General features: G+C 43.4%; 1 protein-coding gene across 1 annotated transcript in view; it reads right to left on the bottom strand.

The window, feature by feature from the left end:
- The window catches only part of CPSF1 (cleavage and polyadenylation specific factor 1), a 59556-nt gene that overhangs the window by 23490 nt on the left and 10849 nt on the right, over nt 1-25217 (bottom strand). Inside the window, 11 exon segments of the mRNA XM_067467002.1 lie at nt 1476-1556; nt 3980-4054; nt 4889-4983; nt 5356-5407; nt 7188-7313; nt 9368-9455; nt 11347-11440; nt 14221-14331; nt 16355-16494; nt 19916-20062; nt 23752-23903. Of these exon segments, the coding sequence (XP_067323103.1) occupies nt 1476-1556; nt 3980-4054; nt 4889-4983; nt 5356-5407; nt 7188-7313; nt 9368-9455; nt 11347-11440; nt 14221-14331; nt 16355-16494; nt 19916-20062; nt 23752-23903 (1161 nt within the window).

Genomic DNA, 25217 nt, shown 5'->3' with positions numbered 1-25217 from the left:
TGAGGCACCCACACTCTCTGGCAGAAAAGGCTAGAGGCTTGGTGAAACCACAACTCATAGAATCATAGAATCAAAGAGTTGGAAGAGACCTCATGGGCCATCCAGTCCAACCCCATCCTGCCAAGAAGCAGGAATATTGCATTCAAATCACCCCTGACAGATGGCCATCCAGCCTCTGCTTAAAAGCTTCCAAAGAAGGAGCCTCCACCACACTCCGGGGCAGAGAGTTCCACTGCTGAACAGCTCTCACAGTCAGGAAGTTCTTCCTGAGCCATGGCAACTGAAGTGGCGTCAACTTGCATTCATTCTACAAGTGTAGACACACTTTAGGAATGGTGAGTGCTAGAAGAAAGCCTTGTTGGCCTCAAAGGGGCAAGTTTCATCCACAGGGTTTGCCACCTCCCTTGCTGAAACTCTTCCCCCAACAGGATACAGTTAAAAAGGATATGGTTAGAAATCCATATCTGCAAATTGCCAAATTTGGCCGAATTCTGAATCGATTGCTGTAATTCTGTGCATCCCTATTAAAGATAATAATAATAATAATAATAATAATAATAATAATAATAATAATAATAATCTGGGGGAGTCCCTGCTCTCGGTCCTGCCATCTTCACAGGTTTTGCTAGCGGAGACGAGAGACAAGGCCTTCTCAGCGGTGGCCCCTCGGCTGTGGAATGCCCTCCCCAGGAATATTAGATTGGCCCCCACTCTCTTAACGTTTTGTAAAAAAGTCAAAACCTGGTAATTTGAGCAGGCTTTCCCAAATGCAGTGTAGCAGACAAACTCTGATCTCAGAATGACTGGACAATGCAACTGGATAATCATTTTGGCAATGAGATGCAGAGGATTTATGTTTATTTAGTGAATTTTAATCTATATTTAAATGTTTTAACTGTTTTTATATTTTTGGGCATTGAATTGTTTACAATTCAATGCCCAATAATATAATTTTTTATTGTTTTTATTGATTTTGATGTTTAAACTGACTGTCTTAATTGTTATAATTGCTGTTTACATGTTTTATCCATTGTTATGTTTATGCTGGCACCGAATTGTGCCTTTGTAAGCCGCCCTGAGTCCCCCCTCGGGGGTCGAGAAGGGCGGGGTAGAAATATGCGAAATAAATAAATAAATAAATAAATGAAAACAGTTAAAACATTTAAACATAAATAAAAATTCACTAAATAATAACACCAATAAAAACATAAGTCCTCCGCATCTCATTACCAAAATCATTATCCAGTCGCGTTGTCCAGTCATTTATTTACTATATTTCTATACCGCCATTCTCAGCCCGAGGGTTGAGTAAATAAATAAATAAATATAATACTGATTGAAGGTTTGAGCTGAGAAACTCTGCTTCAGGTTGAAGAAACACCTGTCAGAACTCATTGCGCAAAAGCCTGTGGCAGTGAGAAGAGTCCAGTGCACACTGCACACCAGTGTCATTCTCATGGATGCCTTCCACTCACCTGCAGGACCGAAAGGGCACCGTTCTTGCCGTAACCGGAGCACACCACGATTTCCAGGTCAGGCTCCAGGCTGTTCTGGAACTGAAAGGGACCACAAACAAGACAACAGCTTGTAAGCAGATGGACAGAATGTTTGGAAAAATGTTTGGAAAAAAACAAAACAAACACATTTTTCAAGTGACAAGAAACAACGAAAAGGATCCCAGACCGATGCAAAGCCCATAGCGGTTTCAGATAGGAAAAAGCTTTTTCTGTGTAGAAGTAATATTCTGCACAGAAATATTAGTCCAAGTGTGGGGAAAGTAGTTTGCTATATAGAAAATCGTGTTATTGGGGAACACACACAGAAAAAACATATCTGGCGCAAAATATAGTATTCTCCTATAGGAATCCCCAATTTCCTGTATATCAGTGGTTCCCAAGAAGAGACAGAGAGTTTCATCTATGCTGATGATCGTGCCATCACCACTCAAGCAGGGAGATGGTAGAACAGAAGCTTTCCGAAGCTCTAAGTGCTCTTACTGCCTATTACAGGGAAAACCAGCTGATCCCCAACCCATCTAAAATACAGACATGTGCCTTTCATCTCAAGAACAGAGAAGCATCCCGAGCTCTGAAAATCACCTGGGAAGGAATCCCACTGAAGCATTGCAGCGCACCCAAATCCCTGGGAGTCACTCTGGACTGTGCTCCCACCTTTTGCCTGAACATCAAGCAAAAGGTGGGAGCTAGAAACAATACTATACGAAAGCTGACTGGCACAACCTGGGGATCACAACCAGATACAGTGAAGACATCTGCCCTTGCGCTGTGCTACTCTGCTGCTGAGTATGCATGCCCAGTGTGGAACACATCTCACCACGCTAAAACACTGGATGTGGCTCTTAATGAGACATGCCACATTATCACGGGGTGTCTGCGCCCTACACCACTGGAGAAATTACACTGCTTAGCCGGTATTGCACCACCTGGCATCCGCTGGGAAGTAGCAGCCAATAGTGAAAGGACCAAGGCAGAGACATCTCCAGCTCATCCCCTGTTTGGGTATCAGCCAGCACGCCAACGACTTAAATCTAGAAATAGTTTTCTAAGATCTACAGAGACACTTGCTGGAACACCCCAGCAAGCGAGAGTCCAAAAGTGGCAGGCTCAAACCCAGAACTTCAACCAATGGCTGATACCAAATGAGAGACTCCCCCCTGGGCACACAGAGGATTGGGCGACTTGGAAGGCGCTGAACAGACTGCGCTCTGGCACCACGAGATGCAGAGCCAACCTTAAGAAATGGAGCCACAAAGTGGAATCCTCGACATGCGAGTGTGGAGAAGAGCAAACCACTGACCACCTGCTGCAATGCAACCTGAGCCCTGCCACATGCACAATGGAGGACCTTCTTGCGGCAACACCACAAGCACTCCAAGAGGCCAGATACTGGTCAAAGGACATTTAACCAACTACCAAACTCACAATTTTTGTATTTTGCCTGTTTGTTTGCGTTGTTCTGTTAGAAATGTAATATAATTTGACTGGTTGTCCTGACACGACAAATAAATAGTGGTTCCCAAACTTTTTTTGACCAGGGACCACTTGATGAGGGTTACGAGTCAGTTTTTGGTCAACTTTAGATTTGGTTTGGTTCTTTGGGGTGCAGAAAATTGCATTGAATAGAATCATAGAAGAGAATCCTAGAGTTGGAAGAGACCTCATGGGCCATCCAGTCCAACTCCATTCTGCCAAGAAGCAGGAGAATCGCGTTCAAAGCACCCCCGACAGATGGCCATCCAGTCTCTGTTCAAAAGCCTCTAAAGAAGGAGCCTCCACCACACTCCGGGGCAGAGAGTTCCACTGCTGAACGGCTCTCACAGTCAGGAAGTTCTTCCTCATGTTCAGATGGAATCTTCTTTCTTGTAGTTTGAAGCCATGGCTCCATTGCATCCTAGTCTCCAGGGCAGCAGAAAACAAGTTTGCTCCCTCCTCCCTGTGGCTTCCTCTCATGTATTTATACATGGCTATCATGTCTCCTCTCAGCCTTCTCTTCTTCAGGCTAAACGTGACCAGCTCTTTAAGCCGCTCCTCATAGGGCTTGTTCTCCAGACCCTTGATCATTTTAGTCGCCCTCCTCTGGACACATTCCAGCTTGTCAACATCTCTCTTCAATTGTGGTGCCCAGAATTGGACACAGTGTGATTCCAGGTGTGGACCAACCAAGGGGAGCATGGGGAGCATGGCTTCCCTGGATCTAGACACTAGACTCCTCTTGATGCAGACCAAAATCCCATTGGCTTTTTTTTTTTTTGCCGCCACATCACATTGTTGGCTCATGTTTAACTTGATGCCCATGAGGACTCCAAGAGAGGCCACATCAGCTCTAGTTTCCTCACAACCTCTGTGGATGCCTGCCACAGATGCAGGCAAAACATCAGGAGAGAATGCTTCTAGAACATGGCCATGGAGTCTGAAAAACCTTCAACAACCCAGAGTGTCAAGGAATGCAGCATCCATACCTCCTCAGAAAGGAAAGCAGGTTCACCCATGGCGGCATTAGCACAAGGACCAATGTTCAGGATGCTGTCGCACACCTGGAAGAGTCAGAAGGAGAAAACATCAAATGCATACAGAAATTGGGGTCTTGTAAGTAAGTTACACAACAGGATCAGTGTCAGGTCTAACCACAGGAGTCATTGAAATTGGGGTCTGGTGCTGTTGGGGTTCCGCCTGCGTGTGAACCTGAACCTGATTCTCTGAGTGTATTTCCTGATGCTACTGAAAATTTATTTCTCCCTGATGGTAATGAAAATGTTGATTCTGAGGTCAGTGGCTTGGAAAGTGAAACTACACATTCTGATGAGAATGTTGCAGAGCCAAGCGGTGATAGCTCTCCAGAGGAGATAGCACCTGGCTTCCTTAATGAGGAGAGAAAAGGACAGATTTGGAAAAACAGGAGTGAATCACAGAGTCTGCGAAGGTCAAGCAGATTAAGGGAAAAGGAAACATAGGCTTCAAAGCCTGGAGGTGTGTCAGGAAACAGTTTCTTCAGTTTTAAGTGCCTCTTGCCGGGTTGTCTCGTTAGATCAGGCATCGTTTAGACTGAGGCATTACCTTGGCAGATTTCCCTGTTTCCCGTGGCCTACATCCCAAGAGGCTTCTAGTGTTCCAAGTACAGTTAGTGAATTGCTAACAGGTTCCAGGTTTTTACAGTGTTGCTTTTGGAATTTTGACCTAATTCATGGAAATTTGTGATTGCTGAATTTTACTGTGGCTTTTTGACTTTGCATTTTCCTCTATTTTGTAACCATTTTTCATCAATAAAAAGGGATTTTTTCCCACAGTCAAGTGTGGTGGATTGTTATCTTATGGTCTTGTTTCCTGCTCTGGGTTGCAACAGTATCTTTACCTTGCCCACAAGACAATACCTCAAAAGAGTAAGTGGAAAGTTGGGTTCCAGACTGGGCTTCGCTGCCGTACACCTCGATCTCATCCACCTCGTCCTGAGGAGCTGACTTTCCCCCTGCAAATTAGGACATCAGTGAACAGATCAGAGAACTGGGACAAAACCAATGAACTTAATTTCATTAGGGAGAAATATAAAGTGCCACACTTAGGCAGAAAAAATGAAATGCACATATATAGAATGAGAGACATCTGGCTTGAATACAGTTCATGAGAAAAAGATCTAGAAGTGAGTTGTTGTAGGTTTTTTCAGGCTATATGGCCATGTTCTAGAGGCATTCTCTCCTGACGTTTCGCCTGCATCTATTGCAAGCATCCTCAGAGGTAGTGAGGTCTGTTGGAACTAGGAAAAAGGGTTTATATATCTGTGGAATGACCAGGGTGGGACAAAGGACCAGGGCATCCTGTGACTGAGCAAAGAGCCTCTTACCTGGCCAGTTGGCCTGCTGCTCCACACGTTTCTTCTTGACAGGAGGCTCTTCCTGCAAGTAGAAGGAAATCACGTCAATAAGGGCTCTCTTAAGCCTTTGGATCTGACCGATCCCACACAACATCTGCTTGCCTTGGATACACCCCAGTCCTGCTCCTGCCTTTGAGAAAAGAAGAGTTTCCAACCAGATCACTATTCACTTCAGAGAGTTTCACTTCACATTCAGAGAGTTTCATCTATGCTGATGATCGTGCCATCACCGCTCAAGCAGGGAGCTTTGAGATGGTAGAACAGAAGCTCTCCGAAGCTCTAGGTGCCCTTACTGCCTATTACAGGGAAAACCAGCTGATCACCAACCCATCTAAAACACAGACATGTGCCTTTCATCTCAAGAACAGACAAGCATCCCGAGCTCTGAAGATCACCTGGGAAGGAATCCCACTGGAGCATTGCAGCGCACCCAAATACCTGGGAGTCACTCTGGACCATTCTCTGACCTCCAAGAAGCACTGCCTGAACATCAAGCAAAAAGTGGGTGCTAGAAACAATATCATACGAAAGCTGACTGGCACAACCTGGGGATCACAACCAGACACAGTGAAGACATCTGCCCTTGCGCTATGCTACTCTGCTGCTGAATACGCATGCCCGGTGTGGAACACATCTCACCACGCTAAAACAGTGGATGTGGCCCTTAATGAGACATGCCGCATTATCACGGGGCGTCTGCGCCCTACACCACTGGAGAAATTACACTGCTTAGCATTTAATGGCTTGGAAGTGCCTGGGGGGAATCTTTTGTTGAGAGGTGATTTGATGTGCCTGATTGTTTACTCTCTGTTGTTTTGCTGTTGTAATTTTTGAGTTTTTTTAATACTGGTAGCCAGATTTTGTTCATTTTCATGGTTTCTTCCTTTCTGTTGAAATTGTCCACATGCTTGTGGATTTCAATGGCTTGCCCAAACACGAATCAAGGAACATGAAAGGCATGGCAGACTGACTCAGCCAAGCATCCTCAGAGGTAGTGAGGTCTGTTGGAAATAGGACAATGGGTTTATATATCTGTGGAATGACTGGGGTGGGGCAAAGAGCTCTTCTCTGCTGGAGCTGGGTGTGAATGTTTTAACTGACCACCTTCATTAGCATTTGAAGGCCTGGCTGAGCCTGGGAAAATCTTTTGTTGAGAGGTGTTAAGATGTGTCTGGTTGTTTCCTCTCTGCTGTTTTTCTGTTGTAATTTTAGAATCAAGGAACAGGAAAGGCACTGCAGACTCCTTCAACCAGAGAAGTCAGCCATAGCAGAGCACCTGATGAACCAACCTGGACACAGCATATTATTTGAGAACACAAAAATGCTGGACCACTCTCACAACCACCATGTCAGACTACACAAAGAAGCCACTGAAAAACAACAGAGAGTAAACAATCAGGCACATCAAATCACCTCTCAACAAAAGATTCCCCCCAGGCACTTCCAAGCCATTAAATGCTAATCAAGGTGGTCAGTTGAAACATTCACACCTAGCTCCAGCAGACAAAAAGTCCTTTCTCCCACCCTGGTCATTCCACAGATATATAAACCCATTTTTCTAGTTCCAACAGACCTCACCACCTCTGAGGATGCTTGCCATAGATGCAGGCAAAACGTTAGGAAAAAATGCCTCTAGACCATGGCCATATAGCCTGAAAAAACCTACAACAACCTAGTGATTCTGGCCATGAAAGCTTTCAACAACCTTTACACATTTTTTCTATCCTGAGCAGAAAGAGAATACACACACACACACATGCACACACGCGCACACACACATATATATCCCTCTGTAATCTTACTGCTTTCTCCGTAGCGTCCTTGGCTGTGTTTACGGGGGGCTCCTGCAGTTTCTCGGTGTACCTGAGAAGGAGGGAGTTGCCCAGCCGTGATCCCAGGAAGAGGTAGCCTGGATCCATGGTGATCATCTAGGATCCAAGACAGAGAAAACGATGAGCGAAAGAGAAGGAGGGAGTTGAGACAAAGCAACTGTTAGGAACTGTGGGAGGTGAAGTCCGAAACACCTGGAGGGTCTGTTGCACTCCAGGACAGGAAAAGCCCTCTGACTATAAACACCACACTGTTGCCCAAACACAATCCTTTTACTGAAGATAATTAAAAAGCAGGAAAGTAAAAAGCACTTTAAAGAAATAAATAAATCCAATTAGGTAAGAAGATAAACAGGAGCAAAAATAGTCCAGGGTAAAGTTCAGCAAAGTCGATATTAAAAAAGTCCACACTTCTCTAATATAATTCAGGAAAACAGGAAACACCCATGTCATGAGTAGGCATTCATACAATCCAAGAATCTGAACCATGAAACAAGAAATACTGAGGCAAGAATCTTCCCAGCAAGGCTTCCATGAAACAAGGACCAGAATTTCACTTGATTCCAAATGATGCTTCATCTGACTATATTTCCCATACTTGCAACTTTTATTCCCTCATTAAATTATTCTAAGAACTCGGAAATGGGTTTAACTTTAATTGAGATTCCCTTATCTTTTTCTGTCGGATCCTGGCAAACCGCCGAAGCCACTGTTCAGTCTGCCTATTTTGACTAATCTCCTTCCTCCTATCTATTTGCTCATTAACTTTTGCAGCTGGACCAGGTGCCAAGTTGTTTTCAAGCCCCAAATCCTGGGAACTCAGCTATTCAGGGAGTACACCATCATCCCCACACCCTTCAGAGATATTCTCATGGGAAACTACTTATTTTCCGAGCCCAATTCAAGGTGCAGGTGCTTACCTACAAAGCCCTGAACGGTTTGGGACCACCCTACCTGCGTGACCGCATCTCCATCTACGAACCCACACACTCGCTCCGGTCATCTGGGGAGGCCCTGCTCGTGATCCCACCCACGTCGCAAGCGCGCTTGGTGGGGACACGGGACAGGGCCTTTTCTGTGGCTGCCCCCCGACATTGGAATGCCCTTCCAAAAGATCTTTGACAGGCCCCTACTTTGGCAGCTTTCAGAAAGAACCTAAAAACTTGGCTGTTCCGATGTGCCTTCTCAGATTAGGAATTCCCCATCCCAAGTCCTAGAAGCACTTTAGTACAATTAATATTACTGCACACTGCACTATTTTTAATCCTATGTTCTTCCTGCCACTCCAGCACTTTTAACCCTGTACCCCATTGCGCTGGCCGGCCCAGTTTTAAAGTGTCTTGATGTATTGTTACTGTTGTTTGTTATTTTGCTTAACTATTTGATTTGCTTTGTTTACTATTGTTGTGTTATGTTTTTACTGTATTGTGTTTCTGAGGTTTCGGCCTGTGTAAGCCGCATCGAGTCTTTCGGGAGATGCTAGCGGGGTACAAATAAAGTTAATAATAATAATAATAATTTTCACAGGGTGGCGCAGTGCGTTAAACCTCTGTGCCGGCAGGACTGAAGACCGACAGGTCGCAGGTTCGAATCCGGGGAGAGGGGGATGAGCTCCCTCTATCAGTTCCAGCTCCTCATGCAGGGACATGAGAGAAGCCTCCCACAAGGATGATAAAACATCAAAAAATCATCCAGGCATCCCCTGGGCAACATCCTTGCAGACGGCCAGTTCTTTCACACCAGAAGCGACTTGCAGTTTCTCAGGTCGCTCCTGACACGACAAAAACAAAACAAAACAAAACAAAACAAACAGGGTTCTCCTGGTCCTTCTCTGCACCAGTATCATTGACCAAACCATTGCCATCTTGAAATTCATCGACATCACTTCCCACATCCAAAGCACCTTGATCCTGAAACACAATCACAGGCTGAACTCCAACAAGGTTGACATTTGTCCATGCTTGCTTCAGAGCTAGGCATCCCCCTAAATCAGGACAGTGTAGTTTTCTATCACATTTACCCCATATGATTTGCCCCTCGTGTATTCAATGACTCTGCTGAACAGGTCACAATTGTACTTCTGCTGCTGCCATTTGAAGCTTGACCAGGCATTGCAAAAAAAACAAAAAAAACAAAAAACTCTGCCAACTTACACAAGTGGTGAGGACACTGGCAGCCGCCTTGTCAAAATGGAAGGATCGGACACTCCGCATGCCATCGGTGATGAGGGTCAGCACGTAGCTGCGGAAAGGAAAGGAAAGGAAAGAAAGTCATCGATGGCAGCCACTGGGCAGGAGGGAAACCCTATCCAGACGAGAATGACTTGTTGTCTGTTGAGTTCTGACTCAGTTTTACAAGGCTACATCCCATGGCTAAAATATTGTGAGATAGAAATGGGATAGCATTTCTAATCATAGAATGAAACACTGTTTGATTTTTTAAAAGTTATTTGTCGTGTTAGGGCAACCAGTAAATTGTATTACATTTCTAACAGAACAAAGTAAACAAACAGACAAAATACAAAATTTGTGAGTTTGGTAGCTGATTAAATGTCCTTTGACCAGTATCTGGCCCCTTGGAGTGCCTCTGGTGTTGCTGCAAGAAGGTTCCCTATTGTGCTCAGGCTGCATTGCAGCAGGTGGTCAGTGGTTTGCTCTTCTCCGTACTTGCATGTCGAGGATTCCACTTTGTGGCCCCATTTCTGAAGGTTGGCTCTGCATCTCGTGGTGCCCGAGCGCAGTCTGTTCAGCGCCTTCCAAGTCGCCCCGTCTTCCATGTGCCCAGGGGGGAGTCTCTCATTGGGTATCAGCCATTGATTGAGGTTCTGGGTTTGAGCCTGCCACTTTTGGACTCTCGCTTGCTGAGGTGTTCCAGCGAGTGTCTCTGTAGATCTTAGAAAACTATTTCTAGATTTAAGTCGTTGACATGCTGGCTGATACCCAAACTGGAGCTGGAGATGTCTCTGCCTTGGTCCTTTCACTATTGGCTGCTACTTTCCGGTGGATGTCAGGTGGTGCAATACCGGCTAAGCAGTGTAATTTCTCCAGTGGTGTCGGGCGCAGACACCCCGTGATAATGCGGCATGTCTCATTAAGAGCCACGTCCACTGTTTTAGCATGGTGAGATGTGTTCCACACTGGGCATGCATACTCAGCAGCAGAGTAGCATAGCTCAAGGGCAGATGTCTTCACTGTGTCTGGTTGTGATCCCCAGGTTGTGCCAGTCCGTTTTCGTATGATATTGTTTCTAGCACCCATGTTTGCTTGATGTTCAGGCAATGCTTCTTGTAGGTAAGAGCACGTTCCAGAGTCGGGATGCTTCTCTGTTCTTGAGATGAAAGGCACATGTCTGTGTTTTAGATGGGTTGGGGATCAGCTAGTTTTCTCTGCAATAGGCAGTGAGAGCACCTAGATCTTTGGGGGGGAGGGGACATGAGAGAAGCCTCCTCGCAGGATTGCAAGACATCCAGGCGTCCCCTGGGCAACGTCTTCGTAGACGGCTGATCCTCTCGCCACAGAAGCGACCAGCATATTGTTTGATGAACTTGTGGTATATTGATAGCACCTGGGTATGACTGTGAATGCCATGATGCGGCAATAGCTGAGTCATAACCATGTGAGGGTTATTGCAAAGAGGTTGCATCAGCCAGAGTCCCTTACAGATGACCTGTCAATAGGTAGCTATGTAAGGAGGAGGAAAGAATCCATCTATTTCTCTCCTGTGTGACTCAGTGCGAGTATCTGCCTATGTTGTATGTGACTATCTGATTATTCTGATTGTTTGCAAGTTCAAGGAATGAAGATCTGCAAATCCTGTTTGTACATTTGTATATATTGCAATGGTGAAGATTAAAGCCTGCAGATATTTTGGATGAAACCCTGGATCTGTGGGTTTGCTCAACAGTGTGTAGATAAGGTCAGATGCTCTGAGTTGGACTCTGCTGATACATGTTTTCCTGTGAAAGGGCTCTGCTGTGTATTTTGCTTGCTTCTGGGACACTTGCTATGCAGCTTGCAGCAGTTCAGGGAGGTCATGATTTGGAAACTATAAATCACTTCACGTGCCAGCATTCTATGACAATGCTGCCAGAAACAACTCCACCAGGTTACATAGAAATGACAAGAAGACTTACATCTCCCCTCCTTTCAAGGAGATCACCATCTTGTCGTAGGAGATGAAGGCAGCCTGAGCGCAGTCCAAGGTGATTTTCACTCCTTCTTGGGTCCCTGCAAGATGAGAGAAGAATTAGCCACGCGCAAAGAAGCGGGGCAAGACAGCAGCTTCCTCTCTCACTGGTCAGAGCACATTCCCCGATTTTACCCAAGATTATGGGAAGCCCATTCATTTTCAGATTAGCATTCTGCTAATGAGGGCGGAATGTGATATGCTAAACGCCTTGGTAGATGACTGCACACAAACATCTGAAGGAGTTTTTCTTCTTATGCACAGTGCAACATAGGTATATCTGGATACCTGAAACTATACATAACAGTGACTCTGCTCCCAGTCTTGTTTTTTGCAGCAAAAATGGCGCTTCTCCCTTTTTTAATGAAGTAAAGCTGAAGCATTTTGTTTTTTGAGTTATTGTGTTGTTGTTGCTGCTGCTGTTTTTATTGTTGTATTTTGGCTCGGCCTCTTGTAAGCCGCACCGAGTACTTCGGGAGATGGTAGTGGGGTACAAATAAAGGATTATTATTATTATTATTATTATTATTATTATTATTTTCTGCACTCCCTCATTTTTAGAGCTATTGTGATGAAACTTGTTATAATTGTTTGCCCACCTATTTTCAGAAAGTTACACCTGTCCACTAATTTTGGGGGGAAATTTGAATTTTTACAAACAATATATTTTTTAAAAAAACAAAATACAAGAGCTATCTACTATACAATCCACAAGATAACCAGGGAATCAATCCCCCCAAGTATCAGAAAGATTCACACATCTAATGATTTTTGGGGGATATTTAAAAGTTTAGACAAAAACATTTATCCTTCCAAAAAGTCATAACAGCCATCCCCTTGAATGTCTGCCTAACAGTGTGTCTACTGTGAACCACCGCTGCCTCCTCCTGAGAAAAATGTATAATCTCACAAAGGACGACCACCTCACCCGCCTCATAGGAAACCTGCTACCAAACAGGAGCTTCTTTGTTGAGTTCCAGGGCCAGAGAAGCAGATGGCGGAAACAGAAGAACGGCCTGCCTCAGGGGAGCGTGCTTGCTCCATCCATGTTCAACATCTACACAAATGACCAGCCATTGCCAGAAGGGACAGAGAGCTTCATCTATGCTGATGATTGTGCCATCACCGCTCAAGCAGGGAGCTTTGAGATGGTTGAACAGAAGCTCTCCGAAGCTCTAGGTGCTCTAACTGCCTATTACAGGGAAAACCAACTGATCCCTAATCCATCTAAAACACAGACATGTGCCTTTCACCTTAAGAACAGACAAGCATCCCGAGCTCTGAGGATCACCTGGGAAGAAATCCCACTGGAGCATTGCAACACACCCAGATACCTGGGAGTCACTCTGGACCGTGCTCTGACTTACAAGAAGCACTGCCTGAACATCAAACAAAAAGTGGGTGCTAGAAACAATATCATACGAAAGCTGACTGGCACAACCTGGGGATTACAACCAGACACAGTGAAGACATCTGCCCTTGCACTATGCTACTCTGCTGCTGAGTATGCATGCCCAGTGTGGAACACATCTCACCACGCTAAAACAGTGGATGCGGCTCTTAATGAGACATGTCGCATTACCACGGGTTGTCTGCACCCTACACCACTGGAGAAATTGCCTGACATCCGCCAGGAAGTAGCAGCCAATAGTGAAAGGAGCAAGGCAGAGACATCTCCAGCTCATCCCCTGTTTGGGTATCAGCCAGCACGCCAACGACTTAAATCAAGAAATAGTTTTCTTAGATCTACAGAGACACTCGCTGGAACACCTCAGCAAGCGAGAGTCCAAAAGTGGCAGGTTCAAACCCAGCACCTCAATCCGTGGGTGATACCAGATGAGAGACTCCCCCCTGGGCACACAGAGGACTGGGCGACTTGGAAGGCGCTGAACAGACTGCGCTCTGGCACCATAAGATGCAGAGCCAACCTTTAGAAATGGGGCCACAAACTGGAATCCACGACATGCGAGTGTGGAGAGGAGCAAACCACTGACCACGTGCTGCAATGCAACCTGAGCCCTGCCACATGCACCATGGAGGACCTTCTTGCGGCAACACCAGAGGCACTCCAAGGGGCCAGATACTGGTCAAAGGACATTTCATCAACTAACAAGCTTGCAAATTTTGTGTTTTGTCTGTGTGTTTTGTTCTGTTAGAAATGTAATACAATGTTCTGGTTGCGGATGACACGATAAATAAAGTGTGTCTATATAACACACAATAGACCATAGAACTTTGCATAGATTTCTACTATTACTTACTTTACTTACAGCTATTACTTACTTTAGTCCTCTTTGCAAATTCAATACTTTTATTTATTGTTATCACACTGACTTGAAATGGCTGGCTGCTGCAGCCCTCCTTGGGGGCTATCTGATGCTGAGCACTGCATTCTGGGAAATGTAGTTTAGGGCAGGGCTTCTTGCATTCTTGCATTCTTGCAAATGTAGTTTAGGGCAGGGCTTCTTGCATTCTTGCATTGTAGTTTGGGAAGGCGAGGCCCCACAGGGGGCCTCGCCTTCCCAAACTACATTTCCCAGATGTAGTTTGGGAAATTCCTAACCGGCTGTTAGGAATTGTGGGAGTTGAAGTCCAAAACACCTGAAGGGCCCAAGTTGGCCCATGCCTATGTTAAACAATGCTTGGGAGTCCAGTGAAGTCTCCTTATTTCGAGGCTTTTCAAGCAGTCTAGATGCCCATCTGTTAGGAAGGTTTGGATTGTGTCTTCCTGTCTGGCAAAAGTAGGTTAGACTGGATGACCTTTGGGGGTCCCTTCCAACTCTAGGATTCAATGATTCTACCATATTAAAGGTGAGCATACTTAGTGGGAAGACGGTGGTGCCGTTGGTGAGGCTGTTGAGGGACACTCCGTAAGGCGGCACACTCTGGTTCAGGTACAACAATGAGTTCACTGCAAAGATTACAACACCACCTGGGGAAAAAAGGAAGGAAAGAGGAGAATATTTATTTATTTATTTATTTGCTTTATTTGTATACCGCATTTTTCAGCCCAGACAGGCGACTCAATGCGGGCTGCAGTGGCACAATGGGTTAAACCACTGAGCTGCTGAACTTGCTGACCAGAAGGTTGGTCAGCAAGTCGGCAGGATGGGGTGAGCTCCCGCTGTTAGCCCCAGCTTCTGCCAACCTAGCAGTGTCTTCAGTTAGGCCCTTTCCACACAGTTGTATAAAATCCACACTGAACTGGATTATATGGCAGTGTGGACTCAGATAAACCAGTTCAAAGCCGATATTGTGGATTATCTGCTTTGATATTCTGGGTTATATGACTGTGTGGAAGGGCCCTTAGATATTCCCTATAAGTTCTCGGTTCCTCGTTGTATGTTGGTTTTCAACACTGTCTCCAGAGGATGCAGCCATAAAGGGATTTTTTGCTCCATCCCTTCCTTGTTATCTTTTCCACATCACTAGAAGGCAAATGATGCTTTTTTATATCTAAATACATACACTCGTTCGGTTTTTTTTACATTATTTTCAGTAATTATTTTGGGGAAATATTTATAATTATTTTATTATTATTTTGATTTTTTACATTATTTTTGGCAATTATTTCTTAGGAATATTTTTATTATTATTTTGATTTTTACATTATTTTCGGCTATTATTTTGGGAAAATATTTATTATTATTATTTTGATTTTTTTACATTATTTTTGGCTATTATTCTGGGGAAATATTTTTATTATTTTAATTTTTTACATTATTTTTGGCTATTATTTTGGGGAAATATTTTTATTATTATATTGATTTTTTACATTATTTTTGGCTATTATTTTGGGAAAATATTTATTATTTAGATTTTTTACATTATTTTCGGCAATTGTTTTGGGAAAATATTTTTTAAAATTATTTTGATTTTTTACATTATTTTTGGCTATTATTTTGAGGAATATTTTTATTATTATTTTGATGTTTATATTATTTTTGGTGATTACTTTGGGAGAATATTTTTATTATTATTTTGATTTTTTACATTATTTTCAGTGATTATTTTAAGGAATATTTATTATTATTATTTTGATTTTTTACATTATTTTTGGCAATTACGTTGAGGAATATTTTTTTATTGTTTTGATTTTTTACATTATTTTCGGTGATTATTTCGGGGAATATTTTTTTATTGTTTTGATTTTTTACATTATTTTCGGTGATTATTTCGGGGAATATTTATTATTATTATTATGATTTTTTTACATTATTTTCAATGATTATTTTGAGGGAATATTTTATTATTATTATTTTAATTTTTTACATTATTTTCGGCAATTATTTTGGGGGAATATTTTTTATTATTTTGATTTTTTACATTATTTTCGGTGATTATTTTGAAGAATATTTATTATTATTTGTACATTATTTTCCACAATTATTTTAAGGAATATTTTTATTATTATTTTGATTTTTTACATTATTTTGGTGATTATTTTGGGTGAATATTTATTATTATTATTTTGATTTTTTCAAAACAGGAAGGTAACCCAATAATTTCTAGTTTTGGGAGAGTTTTGTTTGCTTCTTCTGAAACCATCCCTGTAGCTCTCAGATGATCCCAGGAGCAGAAAATTAGAAATCCATCAAAGTTTACCACTACAGTTCTTGTGGGTTTTTTCGGGCTATATGGCCATGTTCTAGAGGCATTTCTCCTGACGTTTCGCCTGCATCTATGGCAGGCTTCCTCAGAGCCTGCCATAGATGCAGGCGAAACGTCAGGAGAAATGCCTCTAGAACATGGCCATATAGCCCGAAAAAACCCACAAGAACTGAGTGATTCCGGCCATGAAAGCCTTTGACAATACATTTTTACCACTACAGTTTAACCCCACATAACAACACTTTGGCAGAGAAAAAGCAGGGCGTAAATACGTATAACAACAACAACAACAACAAGAGCCCTCTTTCTCCAAGGCACATCCCCAAAAGGGCCCTTCCTCTCACCGATGGGCTTGGGCACGGCAAGGGCCTGTGTGCAATCAAAGGGCAGGTTGCTCAGGGACCAGATGACCGGGTGGACCTTCTGCATGATGTTCAAGGAGATGGCCACAATGCTGCAAGTGTCCTGGCGCACGGCAACACGCCTGCAAGGAAGAGGAGAAGAAAGACCCACGACGTAATTCTCAGGAAGATAACTAAGCAATGCTCCTTGGCAAAGATCATTTATTGCGGAGTTGTTGTCAACTGCCCCACGTTCAAATCCTGAAAGTATATTTTTTAAAAATGGGGGGTGGGGGGATAGACAACTTGGGAATTCAGTGATGCCTCAGTGTCCCTTCCAACACAATAATAATAATAATAATAATAATCATCATCATCATCATCATCTTTATTCATACGCCGCTACCATCTCCCCAAGGGACTTGGTGCGGCTTACATGAGGTCAAGCCCACAATACATCAATAATAAAACAATATATTGTCGAAGGCTTTCATGGCTGGAATCACTAGGTTCTTGTGGGTTTTTTCGGGCTATAGGGCCATGTTCTAGAGGCATTTCTCCTGACGTTTCGCCTGCATCTATGGCAAGCATCCTCAGAGGTAGTGAGGTCTGAGGAAACACAACATACAAACAATCTACAAACCCACCAAGAAAATCCAACAAATGCTGCGTTCAGCAAAGGACAAGAGGGATCCTCTCACCTCTGCAGGAGTCTACCGTATACCATGCAACTGTGGACAAGTCTACATAGGGACCACCAAACGCAGCATTGCCCAGACACGCATCAAGGAACATGAAAGGCACTCAAAAATAATGCTGGGCATGAGCAAGGTAGGATACAACTGGGATGGAAATTTTTGGAGGGGATAGGTCGTGCAAATCAATCAATCCTACATCAATAATAAAGTGCATTTTGAGGGCATATTGCTGAGAAATTCATTATTCTGGAAAGGCACACTGGAACAATCACGTTTTCAGGCTCCTAAAAAAGTGTGGCTTGGACTTTTTGCAAGTCCACAAAGGCTACTTTCTGAGGCTCCCTCAAAGGCCCGTAATACAATTGTTTGAATTTTCTTTAAAAGTCAGCACATTCAAGCGTTCCCTCCAGGAGCTGCGAAAGCCCCCTCTCCCTGGACGACAATGACAACAACAACAACAGCAACAAGAGTAACAAACATTATCACCCAAGATGAGTGTGGAAAATAATAATAATAATAACAACAACAACAATAATAATGCAGACTGTGCAAGGAAGCTGACGAAACCATGGATCATATCCTCAGCTGTTGCAAGAAAACTGCACAGACGGACTACAAACAGAGGCACAACTCTGTGGCCCAAATGATTCACTGGAACTTATGTCACAAGGACCACCTGCCAGCAGTCAAGAACTGGTAAAGGGATCATAAACCTGCAAAGGGAGTGGAAAATGAACACGCAAAAATCCTGTGGGACTTTCGAATTCAGACTGACAAAGTTTTGGAACACAATACACCAGACATCACGATTGTGGAAAAGAAACAGGTCTGGATTATTGAAGTTGCCATATCGGGTGACAGTCGCATTGAGGAAAAACAACAGGAACAACTCAGCCGTTCTCAGGACCTCAAAATCAAACTGCGAAGGCTCTGATGGCATCAACCAGTCCAGGTGGTCCCAGTGGTCATTGGCACGCTGGGTGCCATGCCAAAAGATCTCAGCCGGCATTTGGAAACAATACACATCGACAAAATCACAATCTGTCAACTGCAAAAGGCCACCTGACTTGGATCTGCGCGCATCATTCAAAAATACATCACACAGTCCTAGACGCTTGGGAATGTGTTCAACTTGTGATTTTGTGATATGAAATCCAGCATAAACCAGTCCAGGTGGTCCCAGTGGTCATTGGCGCACTGGGTGCCGTGCCAAAAGATCTCAGCCGGCATTTGGAAACAATACACATCGACAAAATCACGATCTGTCAACTGCAAAAGGCCTCCTGACTTGGATCTGCTCGCATCATTTGAAAATACATCACACAGTCCTAGACGCTTGGGAATGTGTTCGACTTGTGATTTTGTGATCCGAAATCCAGCGTAGAGATCTCATTTGCTGTAACGTACTGTGTTTTTGTGTCAGTAAAATAATAGTAATAGTAATAATAATAGCTATAATAATCAATACCCATATTAGACTCGAGTCTAATGCACCACTGAATCTGATGCTCACTTCAGTTTTCAAAACGCTGAAACCAAAAAATGTATTCCACTTTGGCAGAAAAAATGAAATGCAAAGATACAGAATGGGGGACAATGATGCCTGGCTCGAGAGCAGTACGTGTGAAAAAGATCTTGGAGTCCTCGTGGACAACAAGTTAAACATGAGCCAGGAATGTGATGTGGCGGCAAAAAAAGCCAATGGGATTTTGGCCTGCATCAATAGGAGCATAGTGTCTAGATCTAGGGAAGTCATGCTCCCCATGCTCTATTCTGCTTTGGTTAGACCACATCTGGAATATTGTGTCCAATTCTGGGCACCACAATTCAAGAGAGATATTGACAAGCTGGAATGTGTCCAGAGGAGGGCGACTAAAATGATCAAGGGTCTGGAGAACAAGCCCTATGAGGAGCGGCTTAAGGAGCTGGGCATGTTTAGCCTGAAGAAGAGAAGGATGAGAGGAGATGTGATAGCCATGTATAAATATGTGAGAGGAAGCCACAGGGAGGAGGAGGGAGCAAGCTTGTTTTCTGCTTCCTTGGAGACTAGGACGCGGAACAATGGCTTCAAACTACAAGAGAGGAGATTCCATCTGAACATTAGGAAGAACTTCCTGACTGTGAGAGCCGTTCAGCAGTGGAACTCTCTGCCCCGGAGTGTGGTGGAGGCTCCTTCTTTGGAAGCTTTTAAGCAGAGGCTGGATGGCCATTTGTCAGGGGTGATTTGAATGCAATATTCCTGCTTCTTGGCAGAATGGGGTTGGACTGGATGGCCCATGAGGTCTCTTCCAACTCTTTGATTCTATGATTCTATTTATTGCCAAATGAGGCCAAAAGTGCACTCTTTGCAATTTTGCTGCACTCTTAGACTGTCTTTCTTAAAAACTTAAGTGTTCCAAACACCAAAGCTTCAAGCAATGGAAAAGGAAACCTTGGGGTGTTTCTATGCTGCAGAATGAATGCACTTTAATTATCTTGGTTGGAGCCTCCGGTGGCGCAGTGGGTTAAAGCACTGTGCCAGCAGAACTGAAGACCAACAGGTCGCAGGTTCGAATCCGAGGAGAGGCGGATGAGCTCCCTCTACTAGCTCCAGCTCCCCATGCAGGGACATGAGAGAAGCCTCCCACAAGGATGATAAAACATCAAAAATCATTCAGGCGTCCCCTAGGCAACGTCCTTGCAGACGGCCAATTCTCTCACAACAGGAGCGGTTGCTCCTGACACGACAAAAAATAATAATCTTGGTTCGATGCTATAGACCAGGCATGGGCAAACTTTGGCCCCTCCAGGTATTTTGGACTTCTACAATTCCTAATGATCTTAGGCCCTTTCCTTTCCCCCCTCAGCTGCTTAAGACAAGACATACCCAGGCCAGGTCTGGTTGGGCTCGAAGAGGATGAGGAGGGTGGGCTCGTAGTAGCCGTAGAGGAACTGCATGTCGATGATGTTGAGCAGCTTCTCGTCCAGCTCCCGCACGTCGATGATGTAGCTGGGAAGGAAACTGGACTTCTGGCTGCAAGGAAAGGCAATGAGAATCAACATCAGAGGCCTGAAGGGGAAAGGGGGGCACGATCCCATGCCCTGGAGAGGCCAGAATCCCAAAGGAGAAGCCCTTTTCAGTGGCTCATGATATCACACTCTTCTGTGGAGGCTGGGGACAGCAAGAAGATTTGAACATAATTGCATAAAGGAGTAAAAAATTGGATTTTTCTCAATAAGGGAGAGAGTTGATCCTTCACGGTTCAGAAGTTATGCAACGCAAAAGTCATGCGTAGGTTTTTGCACTGAAAGCAGCATTATATGCAGCAAACCGCATCTTCTAACTCTAAAGCAGTTTGCTACAGAGCCAATACTTTCTCAATGTTTTATTTTATTTCTACCCCGCCTTTCTCTCCATGGGGACCCAAGGCGGTTCACAATTACGTGACACAACCCAATAAATTTTTAAAAAACAGCAAGTACAAAAAAATATATTATTATTATTAGTGATATGCTTATTTATATCCTGCTTTATCTCCCCAAAGGCGACTCAAGAGCTGCTTTGCATAAATGTAAAATATACAAATATACAAACATTAAAACAGAATTAAACATAAACAGTGTTAAAAATTCACAGTGGAAAAACCATTCAAACATATTCTGTGCGCTTGTTTGGAGGTTCTAGCAGGGGAGCGCAGCTATCGTAAACCCGGGACCGAAGACTGGAGACCTCAGTACACTCCTTCTGTACCTGGGACGTCGTCCTCTTCCACCGAGCGGCAAATTATAATTAAGAATAGTAGTGGATTTAGCATGGTACAAACAAAAAAAGATGAAATGGGAAGATATGTGATGATTCAGGGGTCTATGGGAGGGGAGGATTATACTTTGGTTAATATTTATGCACCAAATACAAAACAGAAGGAATTTTATGAATTGATTTTTAAAGAGTTAGAAGAAATTAAAAAGGGGTATGTAATTTTAGGAGGTGGTATCTAACCCCTATTAGATTAAATCAGATTGATAAAAAATATTCGAATCAGTGTTGGAGAAGTTGTCAGGAAATAGGGACATATCTACATATGTGGTGGTCATGTTATATTATACAAAAATTTTGGAAAAGCATATTCAAAGAAATAAGAGCAATAATAAAAATAGAGACTGAGATTACACCAAAATTAGCTTTATTACTTACACATGATAATATAATTCCCGTACAAGAAGAAAAGGAATTGGTTTCTAATTTGATAACAGCAGCTAAATTGTTAATAGCAAAAAATTGGAAGGAAAAAAAAGAAATTCAATTAGAAGAATGGTATAGGGAAATTTGGAATATAGCGATTAATGATAAGCTAACTTGCAATATTAAAATTAAAAGGGGTATATGTAAACAAACAGACTTTTGGAAAATATGGGGAAAATTTATCGAGTATGTGTTTAATGAGGGAAAGGGGTATAAGCCAGCAAGAGAAACAATGATATTCTGGAATTGTGAAACAACATGAGTTGGTTGGTCCTGGTGGAGGGGACACAAACTAAGGGTAAGGGGAAGAGGGGGAGGGGAAAGTATTAAAGAGAAATAACAGGAGTAGACCATGGTCAATATCCAAAGAGCGCTCATCATTATGTTTCCAAAACAAAATAAGAATGAATGATGGGACATGTCTAGAATTTGCATGTTGCATATATGTTACTATCATATTGTATTTGGAGAGTGAATGAGTGACTTGATTATAAGGATTGGTCAGATTCTAAATATTATTATTTTGTTTGGTAAATTGAGAGAAGTCTGAATTGACTTATAGTTAGTTAAGAATTTGTAGTAGTTATAGAGTATAGGAATAATTTAGTGATAAAGGTATGTTTACTTAATGTTTATGTTAAATTGAATAAATGCAATAAAAAATAATTTTAAAAAAAACAAACATATTCTGTGCATAAGGTAAAGGTTTCCCCTGACATTAAGTCTAGTCGTGTCCAACCCTGGTGCTCATCTCCATTTCAAAGCCAAAGAGTCGGCGTTGTCCATAGACACCTCAGCGGTCATGTGAGATTTTGCCTCATTTTGTGTCTCTGTGATAACTGGATTTTGGAAATGTTGGATTGTGCTGAAACAAGGATTGCGGATTAAGCTTCCGTGGAGACTCCTTTTTCCCATGATAATAATTATTTCAGGAAAAAATTTCCCTTCTGAGGAGTAGATTCCTCTCACTTCCTGTTGTCTCACCCCTGTTCTTAACTATGAGTCATTTTAAGCCAGATGTTTGTAACTTGGAGGCTGCCTGTACTATAAAGTCCACCCTCCTTATTTGCAGATTTAGTTCTTTGCAGATTTGATTACTGTTTTCCCTTTAGGACTGCAGCTTGCTACTTTCTGCTCACAAAAAGAGACATTCCTAGAGTGAACATTTTAATCAAATCAGTGAATAATCAGAAATCAAACTCGCAAATGTGTAGGAAGCACAGGACACCGAGATTTGTTTTCCACGGCTCTCTCTCTCTCTTATATATGCCCTATCTAAAACACAGACATGTGCCTTTCATCTCAAGAACAGACAATCATCCCAAGCTCTGAGGATGACCTGGGAAGGAATCCCACTGGAGCATTGCAGCACACCCAAATACCTGGGAGTCACTTTGGACCGTGCTCTGACCTACAAGAAGCACTGCCTGAACATCAAGCAAAAAGTGGGTGCTAGAAACAATATCATACGAAAGCTGACTGGCACAATGGCACAACCTGGGGATCACAACCAGACACAGTGAAGACATCTGCCCTTGCACTGTGCTACTCTGCTGCTGAGTACGCATGCCCAGTGTGGAAAACATCTCACCACACTCAAACAGTGGATGTGGCTCTTAATGAGACATGCCGCATTATCACGGGGTGTCTGCGCCCTACACCACTGGAGAAATTACACTGCTTAGCTGGTATTGCACCACCTGACATCCTCCGGGAAGTAGCAGCCAATAGTGAAAGGACCAAGGCAGAGACATCTCCAATTCATCCCCTGTTTGGGTATCAGCCAGCATGCCAACGACTTAAATCTAGAAATAGTTTTCTAAGATCTACAGAGACACTCGCTGGAACACCTCAGCAAGCGAGAGTCCAAAAGTGGCAGGCCCAAACCCAGAACCTGAACCAATGGCTGATACCAAATGAGAGACTCCCCCCTGGGCACACAGAAGACTGGGCGACTTGGAAGGCGCTGAACAGACTGCGCTCTGGCACCACGAGACGCAGAGCCAACCTGAAGAAATGGGGCCACAAAGTGGAGTCCACGACATGCGAGTGCGGAGAAAAGCAAACCACTGACCACTTGCTGCAATGCAACCTGAGCCCTGCCACATGCACAATGGAGGACCTCCTTGCGGCAACACCAGAAGCACTCCAAGTGGCCAGATACTGGTCAAAGGACATTTAATCAACTACCAAGCTTGCAAATTTTGTGTTTTGTCTGTTTGTTTGCTTTGTTCTGTTAGAAATGTAATATAATTGACTGGTTGCCCTGACATGAGAAATAAATAAATAAATAAATGCCCCAAATCCTTACAATAAAACCCATGTTCTCCTTAACCACTGACTTCCTTGTGACAACACATTACTCCCAGACATAGAGCATCAATCGTAATGACATAAATACTTCGTCATTTGGACACAGATCTCTCCCAACATCACCCTTTGGACTACTTTGGATGTCCTTTCAATTATGTTGCACCTACCCTTCTCCTACGACGCCTTCGTGCTCATCAGTCAGCGTGTCCCTCCGGAAGGGCAGCACCACCAGTCGTGTGCCGTAGATGAGCATAACCGCGCATCGGCCATCGGGGTCCACCCGTACTTTAGGGATGTGGACATTCTGCACAAAACCATCCTGAAGGAGAGAGAAAACAAACCGTGAGGAGTGAAAAGTGCACTTCCTTCCTTCTCCATTGTCTTAGTCCTAAAGGGTTGAGTAATCTGTAAATAAGAGTTCATGGGTGAACGCAATTAAGAGTGGAGGTATGCAAGAGAAAGATTGCAGCTGGGTGTTTCTGGATATAATGAGTTGGCTTTGGGACTGATCTTCAGGAGAAAAGTATTTGTCTTATTTTGGTGGTAGATGCTGCTGGTTTTTCCCCCCAGGTTTGTGGATTTTCAGTATCCTGACCTTCTCCTGAACGTTTGGAATCCTGGAACCTTGAATCTCTGGACTGGCTTCTGACTATGGTATAGACTCTTGATCCCTGGACTTGCTCATTGAACTCTGGGATTGTGGCGCAGCTGGCTGAGTGTCAGCTGCATTAAGATCACTTCTGACCAAAGGTCATGAGTTCGAAGCCAGCCCGGGTCAGAGTGAGCGTCCAGCCAATTGTGTATCTTGTTGTCAAACTTTGCAACCCGAAAGACAGTTGCATCTGACAAGTAGGAAAATTAGGCACCACCTATGTGTGGGGAGGCTAATTTAACTAATTTATGAGGCCATAAAAAAAGACTCCAGCAAAGCATGCGGGAAATGCAGAAGTACTTCATCAGTGACGCAGATGGACGATGAAAGCGACAGCTTCCCTGGCTGGCCAGAAAAATTAAATAGCCTCTGGCTGTCTGTCTATGTTGTCTGTCTTTGGTATTGAATGTTTGCCATATATGTGTACATTGTAATCTGCACTGAGTCTCCTGCGGGTGAGAAGGGCAGAATATAAATACTGTAAATAAATAAATAAATAAATAAACTCTCGACATTTGACCACTGGACTGGACCTTTGCTTATGGTGTTATTTTGAACCTGCAACAGTGTTTGCCGTCAATTTTGTTTTATATTCTGTGGCTGAGTGGTAAGTGCTGTTTTAATTAAACTGTTTAACACAAACTGGGAGTTTGGTTCATCTCTGCCTAAATATTGGCAGAGCGCTGGCAACATGGCGGTGCTTTAGCTTTGGATGCCAACAAATGACAAGACAAATCAGGGCAGAGCTGGTGAGGATACAAGGGAATTCTTGCAGCTCCCTAAACCTTGAGAAGGAAGGTACCAGAAAAACAATATGATAGCCATGTTTACAATCTGCAAGGGCGCCATACTAAAGAAGGGGTAGGCTTGTTTTTTGCTGGTCAATAAACTAAGCCAAAGAGCAAGAGATTGATAGTACAGGAAAGTAAATTCCACCTAAATATTAGGCAGAACTTCCTGACAGTAAGAGCCATCCAATAG

The sequence above is a fragment of the Anolis sagrei genome, chromosome 4 (assembly GCF_037176765.1).
Source record: "Anolis sagrei isolate rAnoSag1 chromosome 4, rAnoSag1.mat, whole genome shotgun sequence".
NCBI classification, from domain to species: domain Eukaryota; kingdom Metazoa; phylum Chordata; class Lepidosauria; order Squamata; family Dactyloidae; genus Anolis; species Anolis sagrei.
The sequence above is the reverse complement of the archived record's forward strand: the minus strand, read 5'-3'. Positions and strand labels throughout refer to the sequence as shown.